Source organism: Fulvia fulva, chromosome 8 (genome assembly GCF_020509005.1).
Source record: "Fulvia fulva chromosome 8, complete sequence".
Lineage (NCBI taxonomy): Eukaryota > Fungi > Ascomycota > Dothideomycetes > Mycosphaerellales > Mycosphaerellaceae > Fulvia > Fulvia fulva.
The window spans coordinates 2,939,197-2,956,367 of NC_063019.1; the positions used below are offsets into that span (position 1 = coordinate 2,939,197).

The 17,171-nt window shown below is 53.3% G+C and overlaps 8 protein-coding genes across 8 annotated transcripts; 5 read left to right on the plus strand and 3 right to left on the minus strand.

Annotated features, from left to right (window-relative positions):
- Positions 1-264: 264 nt before the first annotated feature.
- CLAFUR5_11373 (uncharacterized protein) lies at positions 265-1,866 on the plus strand (the record flags this gene model as incomplete). Its single annotated transcript, XM_047910521.1, has 2 exons — positions 265-282; positions 334-1,866. The coding sequence occupies 2 exons, from the start codon at positions 265-267 to the stop codon at positions 1,864-1,866; spliced, it is 1,551 nt and encodes a 516-aa protein (XP_047764902.1).
- A 1,244-nt stretch (positions 1,867-3,110) lies between these two features.
- Positions 3,111-4,448, minus strand: CLAFUR5_11374 (uncharacterized protein; the record flags this gene model as incomplete). Its single annotated transcript, XM_047910522.1, has 1 exon — positions 3,111-4,448. One exon carries the CDS (start codon positions 4,446-4,448, stop codon positions 3,111-3,113), a length of 1,338 nt encoding a protein of 445 aa, XP_047764899.1.
- A 700-nt stretch (positions 4,449-5,148) lies between these two features.
- On the plus strand, positions 5,149-6,930 carry CLAFUR5_11375 (MFS-type transporter oryC; the record flags this gene model as incomplete). The annotated part of the gene is made up of 5 exons (XM_047910523.1): positions 5,149-5,436; positions 5,485-6,056; positions 6,103-6,496; positions 6,547-6,588; positions 6,640-6,930. 5 exons carry the CDS (start codon positions 5,149-5,151, stop codon positions 6,928-6,930), a joined length of 1,587 nt encoding a protein of 528 aa, XP_047764900.1.
- A 462-nt stretch (positions 6,931-7,392) lies between these two features.
- CLAFUR5_14666 (Ecp9-7) lies at positions 7,393-7,705 on the plus strand (the record flags this gene model as incomplete). The annotated part of the gene is made up of 2 exons (XM_047913814.1): positions 7,393-7,509; positions 7,562-7,705. 2 exons carry the CDS (start codon positions 7,393-7,395, stop codon positions 7,703-7,705), a joined length of 261 nt encoding a protein of 86 aa, XP_047765558.1.
- A 1,626-nt stretch (positions 7,706-9,331) lies between these two features.
- Positions 9,332-10,113, plus strand: CLAFUR5_11376 (uncharacterized protein; the record flags this gene model as incomplete). Its single annotated transcript, XM_047910524.1, has 2 exons — positions 9,332-9,378; positions 9,435-10,113. 2 exons carry the CDS (start codon positions 9,332-9,334, stop codon positions 10,111-10,113), a joined length of 726 nt encoding a protein of 241 aa, XP_047764897.1.
- A 537-nt stretch (positions 10,114-10,650) lies between these two features.
- On the minus strand, positions 10,651-12,177 carry CLAFUR5_11377 (uncharacterized protein; the record flags this gene model as incomplete). The annotated part of the gene is made up of 1 exon (XM_047910525.1): positions 10,651-12,177. One exon carries the CDS (start codon positions 12,175-12,177, stop codon positions 10,651-10,653), a length of 1,527 nt encoding a protein of 508 aa, XP_047764898.1.
- Positions 12,178-12,930: 753 nt separating this feature from the next.
- CLAFUR5_11378 (Inositol phosphorylceramide synthase regulatory subunit kei1) lies at positions 12,931-13,994 on the minus strand (the record flags this gene model as incomplete). The annotated part of the gene is made up of 2 exons (XM_047910526.1): positions 12,931-13,896; positions 13,959-13,994. 2 exons carry the CDS (start codon positions 13,992-13,994, stop codon positions 12,931-12,933), a joined length of 1,002 nt encoding a protein of 333 aa, XP_047764905.1.
- A 904-nt stretch (positions 13,995-14,898) lies between these two features.
- Positions 14,899-16,308, plus strand: CLAFUR5_11379 (uncharacterized protein; the record flags this gene model as incomplete). Its single annotated transcript, XM_047910527.1, has 1 exon — positions 14,899-16,308. The coding sequence occupies one exon, from the start codon at positions 14,899-14,901 to the stop codon at positions 16,306-16,308; it is 1,410 nt and encodes a 469-aa protein (XP_047764906.1).
- Between the last annotated feature and the right edge of the window lie 863 nt (positions 16,309-17,171).

The window sequence follows — 17,171 nt, forward strand, 5'->3', positions numbered from 1 at the left end:
TCCACGTTGATTGTGCTCCCTCTTGGAGCACTGTGTGGAAGACTGTCTTGAGCCAACCATTGACGGATTCACGAAATTCACGATCTTGAACGACTGGACTAACTTTGCCATCGAGCTGCGTAACGGCGAGGCAGTTGCTCGATTGCGGGCACTTGTCACTTGCGTAGCATCACACGATCGCCTGGCAAACACGCTCACTTCAGCACCCATCTTCCTGGCCGTCCTACTCCTCACTGCTGCTGAGTGCAGCAACATCCGTTGACGATGGCCTCACAAGGTCAAGTAAGTGCTGGCCACATGTCGTCGACTCACCCATTGCTGACCTCATCGCAGCTTCCACCCGGAGCGACAGCTGCCATCAATGGACCTCCATACCCACCATCTCACCAAGGCCTTGGAGGCGATCCCGAAATCTTGCCAGATGTGCCAGTTAATGCAGTCTTCCTGGCCCTCTTTGTCTTCGCAGCAGCAGCACACATGACACTCTTCCAGATCAACATGCACAAACGGGGGAAAAAGTTCGTCTTCAATGCGGCAATCTTTGGGTACTGCATCACGCGGATACTGGCAACTTCCTTGCGGATAGGATGGGCTTACAGACCTCGCAATGTCTCGCTCGCTATGGCTGCACAGATTTTCGTCTACGCTGGCGTGCCGATCCTCTTCGTCACGAACTTGTTCTTTGCACAACGCATTGTGCGTGCGCAGCATCCGAACTTTGGCTGGTCTAGGCTCTTCTCGATATGGTTGCCGCTGACGATTGGCCTTATGGTTGTCACAATCTTTGGACTGATCACGGTAGTTGTTCTTCAATTCTACCTGCCGGACCAGACGACGCAAGACTGGACACGAGACTTCCAGCTGTACGGCGCTGTTATGTTCGCCTTCTTTGCGGTGCTACCAATCCCTATCGTCGTCGCCTCATGGATAGCAAGGCAGGTTCCATCAGTACGCAAGTCGAAGACGGACAACTTCGGCAAGGGCTCGACGACCTCGAAGATCATAATCGTCATCATCAGCGCGATACCACTAGCTCTAGGCGCTTGGTATAGAGCAGCGACATCGCTGATAGCACCCGTTGGCTTGCAAGAGCAGACCCCATGGTACTTCTCCAAGGCTTGCTTCTACATCTTCAACTTCACCATGGAAATCATCGTCATTCTCTTCTGGCTACTGATCCGAATCGACCAACGCTTCATCGTCCCCAACGGAGCCGATCGACCAATGTCCTACGCCGGCGGCTTCGTCTTCGCAGGCGAGTACCCCAACAAGTCGAGCGATCACCTCAACAACCCCAATGGCTCAGTCTACAAACACCGAGCGTCTACTCGGACATCGCTGGCAAGCACCATCATTCCACCCCCAGCACTAAGCAGAGCTGGCTCCTGGGGCTCGCTTGAAGAGTACATGACACCAGCAGTGACCACCAAACGCTCAACCCAAAGCCTCTGGGGCGGCATCTCGACCGACCGCGTCGACTCCACCGTAGACGAAGGCTACCACAGCCGCCACTCCACCGATCGATCCTCCTCCGAACCCCAGCGCCCCCCACCAGTCCGATCTGAGCACGGCCAGCTTTCGCAAGAGATGGGCTATAACCCCACCACCGGCCGCTGGGACGTGCGAGAGTGGCAGATGATGGGCCCTTCTGTGTACGACAGGGATGCCAGTCCTGTCAGGGAAATGCCGAGTATTTTCAGTCCAAGCGCTGAGCATATACCGTCCTCCTCGCAGCCTTTGCCGCCGAGGGTTTATGAGCCGAGCGGTCATCCGAGTGCGAGGCCTAGTATGGTGTCGATGCGGGTTTTTGGCGATGAGGGAGAGAGTCGGCGGAGTGAGAGTTGGGGGGCGGATCATGCGGTGTGATGAGTTTCGTGAGGGGTGATGGGTTTAGCGAAGGCGTTTGATGGGAATTCGAGCGATGCATGGAGCATAGATTATGGCGGCCGATTTCGTATTGACGAATGTCTTGCATGTACATAGCAGAGACGAGCAACCGTGCGTCCAGCAACGGCGCTGCACATATGATGAAGTACACGATCATGACCTCGCGTCTTGGCTTCATGTGTAGCTCTTGAGACTCACGCCTGCCGCACATGGACACTCGAATCACATATGGAAAGATCCTTGATGTACTGACCATCGTAGGCTGTCCTAGCTCGGCATCATGTGCCGACATGTGGCACGGGTCACCAAGCAGAGCACTTGGATATCATCTTGAGCAGCCTGATTTGTCCTTGAGTACTTATATCAAGTGTGATCTGGAATCAGGTCCAGATCACAGTAGTCCTTGTATCAAGTATCCATATACTCAAACGAGATACTTCGTTCTTGTCTTGAGGCCCTGCCATGCTTTCATTTAAGCAACATTTCAGGACGGGCCAATGCTTTTGCCGGATCAAGTGTGATATGAGCTTCTAACCGGCTCTCTCAATCCCAGCCTGTCATACCAAAAGCGCCTTCCCAGATCTCGTCCGCTGGCATACCTGCTATAAGCTCTAAGCAGCTTGAGATCGAGGTCCATATACACGGAGTCTGGAAAGTCTTCCCTAAGGTCATAAAATTCATACTCCATGATCAGACACGGTAAACCATGCTTGCCCGCTGCTAGTATATCTTCACAGTGTCAGGAAGCCGCCCAGACCATCAAGCAAAATATGACCGACCTTCGATAACATGGCGAGCGAAAATTCTCAGGACATCGGGTGGGATGACTAGTTGTCTTGCCATGGCGAATATATTCGACAGCGTGCTTTTGACTGATGATCGGTGAATTTTTATGGGTTCTTTGTAGATTTGGCGGTTTGTAAGGAGCATTGCTGGGGTCTGCTGTCTCTCGTATGACCAGGGCTTTCCTTCGTTGAGAGAGATGTGCTCGTATATGTTGTTTCGCAGTTCCGCGGGCAGTGAGAGGAATTGAAAGGCCATGGCTGATGATGGGAGCGCAAGTGATGGGTTGCATCGAGCAGGAGATCTGCAAGGTGTGATCACTTTTCACAATGTTTTCGCTGAAACAAAGAGTCCGTCGAGATTCCTCGTGGTACACTGATAGTAAGCTGCAATGCTTGGCAGATTAAGAGGACCGTGATATCGTACACATTACAGAGCGTCTAGAGCTTCGACTCACGTCTAATTTGAAGATCATCTCTGCTGACCTCGTTGATAGACTTCTTGCCAAGCTGACCGACCATATTATCAGTATCTGCCAGCAAGCACTTCATAACATGCTCAACACCAGCTTGCCCCTTGATAGCAAGACCGTACATATATGGTCGGCCGATCAACACAGCTTTGGCGCCCAGCGCAAGCGCTTTGAGAACATCGCTTCCAGTTCGAATCCCGCTGTCGAACAGAAGCGTGAGACCAGACTGCTTGACCTTCTCGTCGGCACCAATCTCGGCCAGGGCGTCAAGTGAAGCGATGGCACCATCGAGCTGACGACCTCCGTGGTTGCTGACGATAATGCCATCCATACCATACTCGATGGCCCTGTGTGCATCCTCCACCGTCTGAATGCCCTTGAGCACAATCGGGCCATCCCACAACTTCTTCAGGGTTTCAAGGTGTTTCCATTCCCGGTATGTACCAGAATTCATAACGTCTAACCAAGCACGAGACTTCTTCATCGCATTCGCATTAGCAAGCACCTTGAGAGCGCCCCAAGGTGTACCGGGACGCTTCATCATATCCCAAGCTTCACTCAGCTTCTCGGACGCTGAGCGATTGTCGGCTGCTTGCATGTCTGCGTATCGCTCGTTGAAGACGGGGTCAGAGTGCCCAATCTGGCACCCGTCGCCCCAGAGGAAAGGCAGGTATGAGTTGTCGAGATCTTCTGGTCGCCAAGCAATAGTGAAAGTATCCAGTGTCACGACCAGCACTTTGAAGCCGTTCGCCTTCGCTCGGTTCAGGAGACTGACGGTGATGGCTTCCTCTTGTGGTTTTGGCCAGTAGAGTTGGTACCATCGGTCGCCGTTGCCGTTTGCTTTGGCCACTTCCTCGATTGTTCTCGTGGCAGCCGTGGACAAGATCATTGGCACCTTCACTTTCTCGCAGGCACGGGCCGTGGCTTCCTCGGCGTCAGCGTGCATGATGTTCTGCACACCCACAGGCGCCACGAGAAGAGGACTGGCATATCTCGTCCCGAAGAGCTCGACACCAATATCTCGTCGTGTAGCATTGACCAACATCTTCGGCTTGAGTCTATACCTATCAAACGCCTCCAAGTTGGCCTTGTGTGTGGCGAAGCTGCTGGCGGAGCCGTACACGTAGCCAAAGTTCTCTGCGGGAACTTTCTCCCGGGCAAGCTCCTGCCATTGCAATGGTTTGGTGGAGAAGATGGGCTTGGAGAATGATGAGTAGATGTCGCGTTGGTATGATGATGGTGCTTTTGGATCCGGAGTGTCCCAGTCCGAGTTGTACTGCTTTGCTTGCTGGAGTTTGAGAGACATAGTCTGGTCGCTGCGACACTCGCCTGACTATGGTCCTTGTTCAGCACATTGCACAGTGATGGCCGAGGCCTTCAATGTTGACATGATGTCGTGGCGAGGGCAATAATGCCGAGCTTGTGTGAGACGGTCTGTGCCCAAAAGCCTGGATATCAGCTCTTCAGGCGTATTACCGCGGACTATCTGCGTAGTCTGCAGAATGGCTTCCCGAGAGCCTCCACATCAACATCGCCGGCACGAGTGCCATCACAATATGCTTTCTCAACAATCATGATGATCATATCGCCAGCGAGCCGTCACGAGTCTGGACATGTGCATGTCGACTTCGAGAAGACGAGAAACCGTCCAATGCCGCTTCCTTTGCGGCCAATGCAGCAGCTTGAGCCTATGTCTGAGCCGCATTCATGACCGATCTGCCAAACGGAGCAGGTGCAAGCACTCTCCAGACTCCCCACGCTGCACTCCGCATCTCCGTGTTACACGACCCTCTACTACTATGCAAGCAACAACAGTCCACCAACTATTTCGAGCCCAGGCCTTGGCCCATCTCCCTCGCGGATCAATGCAGAATGTCCATCTTTGCTGTATACGATATAGCAGCATGCGCAGGTGGTACAGTATGAGAGGTAGAAGTATACTCTTCCATGTGCCTTATCGATTCATTTCGGTTTTCCTTCGTGTTTGTTGACGATACACCAGCAAGATGGGGCTCTTCCAGCTGAACATGTATGGCCGAGGCCGCACGCTACGAGTAGCCATTACGATTGCATGCCAGCTTGCCTTCGTGCTCTTTGGTTATGATCAGGGTGTATTTTCTGGTATTGTTGGCAACGAAGACTTTAGACGGACCTTTGGCGAGCCTGGAAGCAGTCTAGAGGGTATCATCGTCTCCATCTACAATCTGGGCGCCTTTTCGGGATGTGTTCTAAATTTCTTCACTGGCGAGAGAATGGGCAGGAGGCTGTGCATGTGGGTGGCCATGGGCTGGATTGTAAGCCGTGCTAGCGATGCTCTCAATACAGCATGCTAACTCCACCAGATCGTCGGCGCTATCCTGCAGACAACAGCCTACTCCGTACCACAGATCCTTGTAGCTCGTTACATCACTGGCATCGGCACTGGTATCGAAACATCGACTGTCCCTATGTATCAAAGCGAGCTTTGTGACGCAGACAAGCGCGGCCGCCTGGTGTCCTCGGAACCACTCTTCGTTGGCGTAGGCATTGTGATCGCCTACTTCTTCGACTACGGAATGTCCTACGTTGGCGGTCCAGCAGCGTGGCGAGTTCCAATTGCATGTCAGATCATCTTCGCCATCGTCGTCATAATTTTGGTGTTTGGCCTCCCAGAATCGCCACGCTGGCTGTATGCTCGTGGAGAGAACGAGAAGGCTATGGCTGTCATGTGTGACGCATGGGGCAGCGAGCCAGATGGTCCCAAGGTAGTGAAAATGCAAGACGAAATCTTGGGCGCGCTTGAGCTCGAAAGAAAAACCGGCGAGTACAGATGGCGGGACATTCTCAAACGCGACGAAGTGCAGACTGGCCGACGTGTGCTATTGGCATACGGCATGCAGTTTATGAACCAGATGGGTGGTATCAACCTTGTTGTGTAAGTGTACCATTGCGGTTGAAGCACTGTCGCTAATTATGGCAAGCTACTTCGTCCCTTCGGCACTGGAGTTCAATGTAGGTCTGACGCACAATCTATCCCTCCTTATCGGCGGTGCAGTGCAGTGCATGTTCTTCGTTGGCTCACTGCTACCGACATTCTTCTTGGACAAGATGGGACGACGACGACCTGCGATGTGGGGCTCTCTAGGCCTTGCGATATCCATGATGATGCTCTCGGTCCTTCTCAGCTTCAATCGCGACCCTGCGACGCCACTCAGCACCAGGACTTCCGAAGCTAGTATCGCTTTCTTCTTCACGTACATGTTGATCTTTGGTGCGACTATGAATTGCATACCATGGGTCTACGTGCCAGAGATTCTGCCTCTCCATGCACGAGCAAAGGGAACAGCTATTGGTATCTCGTCCAATTGGCTATGGGTATGTCCATATTATATGGCTGATAGTAGACACTTGCTAACGAACTGCAGAACTTCGTGGTTGTTATGATCACTCCTACCCTGATTCAGAATGTAAGACGACCCGAACTCACAACCCTCCACCACGAGCTAACATCGTCGCAGCTGGCATGGAAAGGCTATCTGATCTTCATGGCTCTCAACTTATCCTTCATTCCGTTTATCTACTTCTGCTACCCAGAGACATCCAACCTCACACTGGAAGAAATCGACTTCTTGTTCACCAAAGACGGCAATACGGGACTTCGAAAGTTCGGCAGGCGCTCGCAGCCCGTCCAGGAGAGCTTGAAGCCAAACGAGCAGATTCAGCGGGAGATAGATGTCGAAAAGGCTGGCGGCACCTTCTCGGGTGGGCAAGTGGATCATGTCGATAAGATCGACGACAAGGCTTCATGATCAAGGCCTGGCGGGTCTTGATGTCGAACTGATAAGAAGTATCACGCTTAAAAGACAAACTACCTTTGAGAACATCAGCATGGTTGTCACCTCAGGTTGCCAAGCTTACTTAGGCCTTGCCGTCGAGGTGTAGCCATACGCTAACCTGGCAATGCTCAAGCTTACATGTCTCGCTAGAGCATAGATTCCACTTCTCGACGTATCACCATATCGCGGAAACATATCGGCATAGCTTCACTCGGAACCGCTACGGGCTCGCGCGCCCACTGTTCTCGGTAAGAGCGAATCAAATGGCCTACCTCATTCGCACCACTATTGCAATACCTGTTTGCGGCCAAGCGACGTGCACAGGGCACAATGTTGTCGATCTACATAAGTCCAGCGTGTGGTCCAGTCCTAGTTCGATCCATCGCAACTCTACGCCATCCAAGTCACCTATTCCACTCACACTCCAACCACAACATGCGCTTCCTCCTCACCATCATGGCCTTAGCTGCAGTCGCCAGCGCAGAGACAGTGTGGTGCAACAAAGGAACAGCTGGCAATGGCAAATGCGAGCCCGAATTCCACACATTCTGCGTATTACCACAGACACATATTCTGAAAGTGAAACGTAGCTGGCAAGCCGTAGTGTACTCCTACCAGCGGCGGCGAATACACAAACAAGAAGACCCCAGCAAGAGAAGGCTTCAACCCTTCGAACTCACGGAATTGTGGTGCAGAGATTCCTGGAACTGGTGGGACGACTGAGGGAGCGGTGTTTTGTGCTAAGTGAGGTGGTTTCTTTGTGAAAAAAGGTGCTGGGCAGCTGTTTGTGAACGCTATGGTATGAAGATGCTTCACCCTATGGGCTCTTGACCAGCAGATACTCGATCGATCGCTTTGAAACGGAACGGCGGTGTTCTGGAGTGCAAGTGCGTATTCTGCGTGTTGTCACAGATCTCGCATGCCTCTGGAAATATGGTTTGCCTCAACGTTGCCAAGCCATCACAAGCTGACCTTCCGGCTCAACCTGGAGAGTGTGATGTTTGGACACTCGGATAAGCTTTTTCTGCAGCCAGATATCTGCATAAGACTTCTTTTGATTCAGACTTAGTCTATTCAAGTCTATACTACTGGACACGAAGCTCTTGACAATGGCAGCGTGCACGCACGGCAGCGATCTCGGTAGGCGTATACAAGCGCTACCCGCGGAGCTCTACAACCACATCCTCGATGAAACCGCCCTGCCTGCGCCTGGCGAATCTCATCCCCGGCCTTGGCGCGATAGGATCCCGATCGGCCTTCACCTGAATCGGGCGTATCGCTCCGCCGCAGCAGACAGAATATACAGCAATTTGACAATCAAACTTCAGCGAAAGGAGGCCGGCAAATTTACGAGGTGGTGGCTGACCATACACCCCGATCATGCTGCAATGATTTCCGCGATCCATCTCACAACGCCGAGCGATGCAAACCTTGCGAGAGCCGGGATCCTTGAGCCATCAGACAAGCGGCCTTATTTGTACGCTCTCGCACGTATACTGAGCTGTCTTAGATGGATCGGTCATCTGAGGCCTGGAGAGCGGTGCAAGATTGCGCAGCTGCTTCTTTCGCCACTGGACGATGGCCAGAGCGTACGGTGGCTCAGCCGTGAGCAGATCCTGCTTGAGGCAGAAGGTATGGTGTCCACACGTACACGAATGTAACATGGTGGCTGATTTTATCTCGTAGACCGGTTTGGTAAGGCGGTCAGAGGCAGAATCTTTCTGTACGCCGGGCTTCTGTCGCGCAACTTTAGCTGATAGCTGATCCGATGTGCACTGTCTGCGAGCAAGGATCTCAGGCCCGGAAAAATGAGCACAGAGCGAAATTCGACGACGGCGGTACTTTGCCTGAGCCTCAAGACGATACAGCCTTGGCTGATCGTTTGAGCGAACGGAAAGGGGGCGAGTACATGCTGGACGGGTGGTCGAAGTCTCGTAGTGGTACCCTGAGAGCGAGTATGTCCACATTTGACTTGATCCGTACGAATTGGAAGTCTGCAAAGAAGACTAGACGGCATGATTACTTGCAGAGATGGAGTACTTCTTGGTACAGACAGCCAAATTGAGGCAGCACCCTCGATCACATGCTGGACTTGCAAAATTTGCGGCCACGAGACAGTACCTAGGCAACAGGCTTTGGACGGCCAATAGAAGGTGTGATGGTGGAGGCGAGCTTGTGTCTGCTGCTTGCCAGTGAATGAGACTGCACCGCTCCGCCTGAATACGCTGCACCAGTTCAGACTTCTTTTTCTCTCGTTCGGACCTCACCGCTACAACAACGACATCGAATTACCACAACCTCGCTCACCAAAGCTCATATCACAGCTACTACACCGCCGACAGTTACCTACCATCAAGACCTCTGCATCACCAACATGTCGCAGCCATCGCCGCTCTCAGTCGCTGCCAAGCAACGCCTATTGTAAGATTCGCATGGTGGTACGCCATGCACCTCTTTCTCGCTGACTTATGGCACAGAGAAGAGGGGAATATCGTCCGCGTAACCTTTGACGATAAGAGCGGAAATGCCCAGGACTATTACATTCACGAGAACGTAATCGCAGAAGCATCCACCTCTCTTTTCGACGATATCGTGGCCAAAGAGGGAGCATTGCCACAGCTCGATCTCGGCGGTCTCGCAACTTTTCACTCTGTGAACTATGACGACGAGGTGTACGAGTTGCTTGTTTACTTCATCGTCCACGAGGCCTTACCCGAGGCCAATGTTACGACTGAGCAAGAGAATCAAGCCACTCAACTGCTGCTTATCGAAGTGTGGAAGCTGGCTTACAATCTGAGAATGCCGAAACTGCAGAATGCGACTATGCTTGTACTTCTCCAATTTGCATCACAGTATGCGACTCCGGCTGAAGGTGTACAGAACGTTCTCGAATGCTTCGAAGCGCCAGACTGGACCCCAGTGGAGCAATTTGTAGTGGAACAGGCTGCGCTTGGGATGCTGAAGTATAAGACCATCTCATTCTGCACTGATTGGCGCTCTGCACACGACACGGGAGATATTGAGATCAAGAAAGCCCTAGACAAGCTGATCCAGAACGACACAGTGTTCGACGACCGTGCAAGCGAGGGGCAGAGGGTCAAGTACATGGTCGACGAGGACGTCATGGATAGCGACGCCGACGACGATTCAGAATAGGAAATCGAGGGGAAAGACGCCCGTACTGAAGGCCAGAAAGCCAAATGAAACGTGGGTTGTAGGCTCTCATGGGCGTTGAGATCATGACGATCCAGCTTTGCTGCGCATAGCAGGCACTTCGAAGCCCATGAGTCACTCCGTCCAACCAGTCCGGACTCGACCCAGAAGTATCTGATTTGGAATGGTGAGTATCCACAAACGTAGGCAATGAAATCTCTGGCTGACTCAACGGTAGTTATCCCCAGGTACATCGAACTACCAGTCGATACCGCAAGACACCCTGAAGCTTCATGCGGTCCGGAAGTCACTTGTGGAGAAGGCAGTACTGAAGCCATACGCAGAAGTCGGGTTTGCAGGCAAGTGTCCCCGACACATAAACCTAGCCTAGCTTCCACAAATACGGGAGGCTGGCGCTGCTCCAGTTCTTGTGAATTTTGCATGATCAATGCACAGTCTCGCAAATACCTTCACAGACAGCGTTGAGCATCCGGGAAGTCATTGAACATTACCGCTGAAATGACCGCACGAGCATACCACTCACAGCTCATCCCTCCTCCTCACTCCTCTCCTTCCCTCCCCAATCAACGGGCTCCTCACCTTCAAAAGCACCATCCTATACCGTCTAATCGGAAACGGCCTCCCAGATCCCTTCACTTCCAGTATAACATGATACTCCTGACACACAGCCTGAATTCCCAATCCCTCGTTCTGTACGGCCTCTGGAGCTCGACATGCCTCCTCTGCACTTGGCATCTTGATACTCGCGACTCGCCCCTCGTCCGTCAGGGTGAAGTTCAGCTTCGGGACCGTGGCGCCGCCTAGAGTTGCTGAGGGCTCGGAGTACTGGAACCATGAGAACTCTAAGGAGGAAGTGCGATTATCAGGGTCGTAAGTTTCGCTTCCATCCAGCGTGATGGTTTCCAGCGGATCAACGTCAAAAGAGATAGGAGCGCTGCCGCAGGACCCATTAACAACCACAACAGGAGGATGACTCCCATTCAAATAATCCCCCCGAATCGACCACTGCACCCTCGCACTCATCTCATCCTGATACGCCTGTCTCCACCTCCAAATACTCGCTTGACTACTCGTATGCGTCTGATTATCAACTCCAATCACCGTATCCGCCGCATCGCTGTAAACATTCGTCTGCCTTGACGGATCCTGCAAAATGTACCTCCCACCCCAGCCTCCCCATTCCGCATGATCGAAAGGGCCGCCGTTGAGGCCGTTGTTCATCGTATGTAAGAGCGTGGGCGTATCGCCTTCCATAGAGTACTTGATATTAGGATAATACGGGCCCAAGGGCCCGATCTGAAGATTTTGCGTGGCATAATCTTGCGAGACGAGGGCTGTATCGCTCCCGCCATTGTCGCTGGCCGTCATCCCCGTCCAGGCTGCGAGGTCGTATTGGTTGAAGCCGTGTTGGGAGACGATGTATGGGATTTGCGGAAAATTCAGGCGGATCCAGGGCCCGACGTTGTCTTGGTCGCTAATGGTGTAGAGGCGGATTTTGCGCACGAAGGTTTCGAGGTCGAGGGTGGTTCGCGCGTTGCGGGCGTGGGCGAGGGCTTCGCCTAGGACGTTTACGCCGCCCCAGGCTTGGATGTGGAGGATGTTGGTGGAGGGGAGGGAGTCTAGGACGTCGATGAGGTGGGAGGCGCCGGAGGAGAGGGGTTTGCCGATTGCTGCTGTGCCGTAGATGGGGTGGCCTGCTTTGACGATGGACTCGAGATACTCCTTTGTCGGGAACTCGCCAGCTGAGTGGAGGTTGAGGTTATCTACGACTTGGTCCCAGACGCTGGTGGTGTTGAGGATAGCTTCAGGGCGGACGGTGCTGTTGAGCCAGTATGATGTGGTCGCCACGATTCCTGTGATGTTGTACTGGTCTGAGTGGAGCAGCAAACGGACCAAGGACATGCTGTCATCGGGCTCGTTTGTGATGTCTGTGAGGACGAACACCTGGGGCTGGGTGTCGATCTGGATTGCTGGAGGACATTGTTGGGCTATGCTCAGACTTGCACATGCTAGTGTGGCTAGAAGGCATCGTTGTATGACCACCATTTTGGCAATGGGGTCGTGGACAATGTAACCAGAGAGACATGACCTACCGTACTACATATGATGTCCTCGAATGGTGCTTCTCGGCCTCGTCTACACCAAAATGTGTGACGAGAAGAAGTGCCGTATGCTCGGTTCATAGAACGAGGCCAGCGAAGAAGAGGAGAAGGTGTCTCGGAAGTTGACGTGGATATATGGTCGTGTGCTAGCGTGTTGCGGCCGCGGGTCAGCGAGCCTCCGTTGGCAACAAGGGAAGGTGCAGCCGTCTGGCGGTCGATCACTCCTTGGCATGCATTCGAAGATGAGCTCTCGTCGTTTAGCCTCTTCTGCCCATCGACGTCGACGTTTCTGTTGCAGTATCGGACTCGTGCACAATGCAGCATCCTGACCAGGAACCAGAAGATTTGAGATTGGGGGAGCCGCCCCTGTCAATGCTCTGTGAACCGCAACGCCAATCAAAGCCTGTCGACATCTCACCAGAAAGGTCGTTGGTACGGAATATTGATCATAAAATGGTATATTACTGCTATACACTGGTCTTCTCATCTTCCACAAAGGCACTCGAGTCTCGCGAGACTCTTCTGTTCGCATCGCACGGCCGTCATTACACTCAACGCCAATTCCCATGCAGATGCCTTTCGTAACATGCCATGCGAGCCAAATCTCTCAATGCTCGTCGCTTGGTTGTGATATCCTGATCGCCGGAACCCTGGATGGATTTGCTTTCACAAAGTCCCTTCTCGCAATGCCAGCATCCTACTCTGGCACTTTCTTCCCTGCAAAGGCTGGTGGTCCGGTACCGCTTCGCGCTCGCCTTTCGCGTTCGCCGAGGCCTCCCTCTGGTACCTTGATCCTCAATGGCCGTCTCCCGCTCTCGAATCGTCCACTCGTTGCGCGCTCCCACTCGCTCTGCCCAGTCAAGCCCTCCTCCTTGCCTAGCCAGTATCGCTTGCTCGGGAGAGTGACCATGATCCTTCCAAGCTTGCCCTTCCACCCTGCGCCTTCTTCGCGTCCTACTCGGAAAGGTGACTCTGCCATCGTTGGATCGCTCGAGTCGCTGTAGCTACCGTCTTGCGCGGACGTAGATGCAACATGTTGTCGCAAGATGCCCCGTGCGTACGACAGGACAATGATGCAGAAGTAGAGCCTAACGATGGTAAAGGTCGCCAGAAGCGCAATGCTCGTCATGCTGTCGCTCTGTAGAACTGCGCCGCCGAGTCCGCCTGCAACTTGCGAGTGTCCGTATGCGATCGCGTCTTGACCTGCGAACAGTCCGTTTGCTGGCTTCGCAACGACGTCCACTTGCGAGACATTCTTCTCCGGGTCTGTGAAACCGGCTGTCTCGTCCATGGTGTTGCCTCCCATCGCGCCTCCTCCTATGGGACTGTCCTTGCCGGGCTCTTGCAGATGTTGGGTCAGAAGCAAGAACCACCCTGTGCCAAACAACGCAGTATATACGGAGCTAACGACCATGTCGATCACGTAGACATATGCCAGCGCGACATTCTTCAGCGGATGGTCCGGTCTCCGGATGCTGGGCATTAGCCACATGATCAAGCCGAGGACCACCAAGCAGTAGATGTAGTGCGATAGTTGCAGCGGGTTGAGGTGGTAGCCCGTGAAGATGGCGAGGATGCCATAGAAGCCGGTGACTTTGTTGATAAGGAGCGTGAAGTTGATGAACTCGGTGGCTGTGCGGAGGGAGATGAAGTGCAGGAGGCTCTGCAATATGCCATGTTAGTATGCGCATCAGGGGGTATGCTATGACTTTGGCTGTGACGAACGCTTGGCTTCGGGAAGCGCAGTATCGAGGGCGCCATGGTGGTGTGTGTATGGATATTGTTATCAGCGCAAGGCGCCAGGCCTTCTTTGCGTTGCGGTCGTCGTCAAATCGGGGGAGGGGTTGTATGCGCCGTCGATGTGAAGTCGAATATGTCTGGGATGTGTGCAGGTGGTGTGGTGTGGTGTGGAGGGTGCAGATGTTTCAAGCGACGTTTGCCGGTGCTGTGGCAGGGAGCGTCGCTGTTGTTTCTTCAACTCTTCACCATCGGATCCTGGCCTGGCGGCTGCTCAGCTCGGCTTCGGGAACGAGCCTGCCGTGGGCCGTGGCTGACATCAACGCCTCCCTTGGCACCGCGACATCCTTGCATCATCCTTCAACAACATCGACCACCAGGCAGACAACACCTGGAATTTCTCTGTACCGCTGTTTCTCAGCCTCATTCTAATATGGCAGTCGGGAGCATGGTGATGATGATGCCGACGATACGCCGTCACTGCGAATACGGTGTGCTACGTAAGTCATGTGTCATCCGGCTAATAGGTGGTGCTCGGTCGGCGAAGTGTTCTATCGAGCCTATCAGCATCCTACCGATAGCCTCCTATACCACACTCGAACGCCTGACAGCCTCTTGACCTCCAGACAGTGCAATGCCTGTCGTCAGCAAGTCATGTCCGATGGCCTCGACCTCGGCCACATACAAAGAAGGACACAGTGCTATTGTCAACTTCCATGCTTTGTTCGCATGAGCTTACAAAGGCGTCCTTGTCTAGAAATAGGCCTGTTGTTCTCGTATAAGTTGAGAGACGCCCAGTGGCAGGCTCTGCTGGGCACCATTACTTTTCACTCCTTCATTTCCACCATCTACCACACTGCCGGACAGTGACATCGCGACTGCTGCAGGACAGCTCAACACTCACAAGACCTTTCGTAATACCGCTGACATGTGTAAAGATTTTTGCTGCTCCACTTTCCTGCAATACGAGGGCAAAGCTGACCCAAGCATCATCTGCGACCTGGATCATCCCATCGATCCCATCTTCACGCCCCAAAGCCTAAAGCTGTCCAAGGAGGACTTTGCAAAGGCTGCTCCAGCATTTCGTCTAGCCTCCAGAGCCCTACTAACGGATGCTGCTACTAAGTATCTGGTCACTATGTCTGAGGGCGACCTCTACATGGAGCGGCCAAATACTGAGAAACTCGCCAAAGGACGCAAGACTAACTGGCAGGAAGTCGATCGTTTGGATGCGACGTTGATCGGCCTTACAGGATCACAAATGCTCGCACAGCGCTTGCGAACACCCTTTGTCAGACTGCTGAAATACCCACGGGCGTCTCACTCACGTGTCGTCAACCAGGAGATGCGATCAAGAGCAGGACGACTTATCACACGAATGATGGATATGGTCGACATCGTCTTCGACGGCTGTCGACCTACTGCTGAGGCTGTGACCATGTCACTGGAAGGGCCGCTGCCCCATCATCTACGGCGCCACTTCCCTCGCGGATCTCGCTCACATGTCAGCATACAAACAAGAAAGTTGGAGCAGTTGGAAGACCCCTCGCAGCCTGGGATTCGGCAGCTCGAGCTGGCACAAGTCTTGCTACATGAGTTCGCGCACGCTGTCCAGATTGCTGTCAATGGCGAGCGAATGGAAGAGGCTTACTACAAGAACAACTCTATGGCCGAAGCTGGGTTCGACTTCACAAGTGCAATCTTCGGTGGTATCATCGAAATCTCCTGCCCAAGGACCACAGTATGCAATACCTTCAAGGAGCGTTTTGCCTGGTCAGGCTCTGAATCTAGCATCCGTCAGCCTATGATGGCAGTATGGCCTTCGCCGCTGAAACAGAAGTTATACGAGTACCTCCAATGCACTTTCGGAGCTCGTCTGGGCGACCTAAAAACTGAGCGTGTCGTGCAACTGGTTCACCCACTCTCGTTGCCACACATACAAAGCTTTTTCACCAACGCTTTCTGGGAACAGCAGTCCAGTAAGTACTCGGCGGCTACTATTACCCTTCGTAACGCGCCATTTTGGTACGCAGGCCTCGATTACGTTGATAAAGAAGCCAAATCTCATCTTTTCATGAGGATGTGGTCGATGCACGATCCCCTGATCCACGAGCGTTGCCCGGCTGACATCCACGTAGCTGCTGGATGGCAAGCGAGGCATACTTGTAACAAGGAGGACCCAGCCGATGTCCTTGCGGACTCTCAGGGTATCTTGTGGCCTAAGAGCAAGAATCGAGGGCGAAAGCACCGTGAGAAGAGGCGTGCTGCAGCCATTCCCGTGGACGAGGTGAGGACGGAGGAACCGCTTGTAGGGAGCGACGAACCAGGATCTGTCTAGCAGGCCTAGATCGTCCCATATAGAAGGTGAGTTGCTCCACAGTAAGTATTGAATCGCAAGTTACATTTTCCACAAGTGTCACCGAAGTCTAATCTGCACAACTGTCACGGGCGAGGGGGCTACAGTGTGGTCGGGTAAAGACATATGTAGTTACGCGAGCTATCTAAGAAGTCTAAGGGAAGGCGAATAGATAAAGGAATCGGAAGGGCGCTAGCGGGCGTTGGCGGCCGCTAACGCGCGGAGTTGGTTGCGGCCAATGACGTCGATGTGTCGCGGGGCAGTGCGTGAAGTGAGTGAAAGGGCTGTCTCGTGACAGTACCCCCCCTCCTCAAAGGAGCTCCTGCGACGTTGCTACTACGTTCAGTACTCGAAGCGTACAGTGGACCATTGCTGGTATGACTGTTATTGCTTGTTTCAAGAGCTTGTTCATTATGTGCAGTGCGTGTCGCGGAGTGACAGTGACCATGGTCCCGTTTTCCAGGAAGTGGCGCCACTGACTCCCTACAGGAAGCCGTTGTCTTGTAGAGTTGGTATGTGCGGGTTGAGGATCAACGCCAGACCATATTGGGTTGCCGGCTCGTCAAGACCGTCGAAGGCGGGCTTTGGTTTGTCAGGGTATCTCTGGTGGAAGGCTGACGCCGGCTCCTCGCATCCTGGCAACACTGCTGACCACTTGGCCCAGCTCTGGGTGTGCTCCTTCCATCGTACCATGTACCAAATGTCGTTATATCTGACCTTGGAGTCAACCAAGTCTTCGACTTCTTGCTCTTCGAATGCTTGGCCCTCGCGCTCGACGAACACAGGCGCCGGTGTTGGTTCTCGCTGTCCAGGCATTCCCTTCGTAGCGGCAGGCCTTAGTTTGC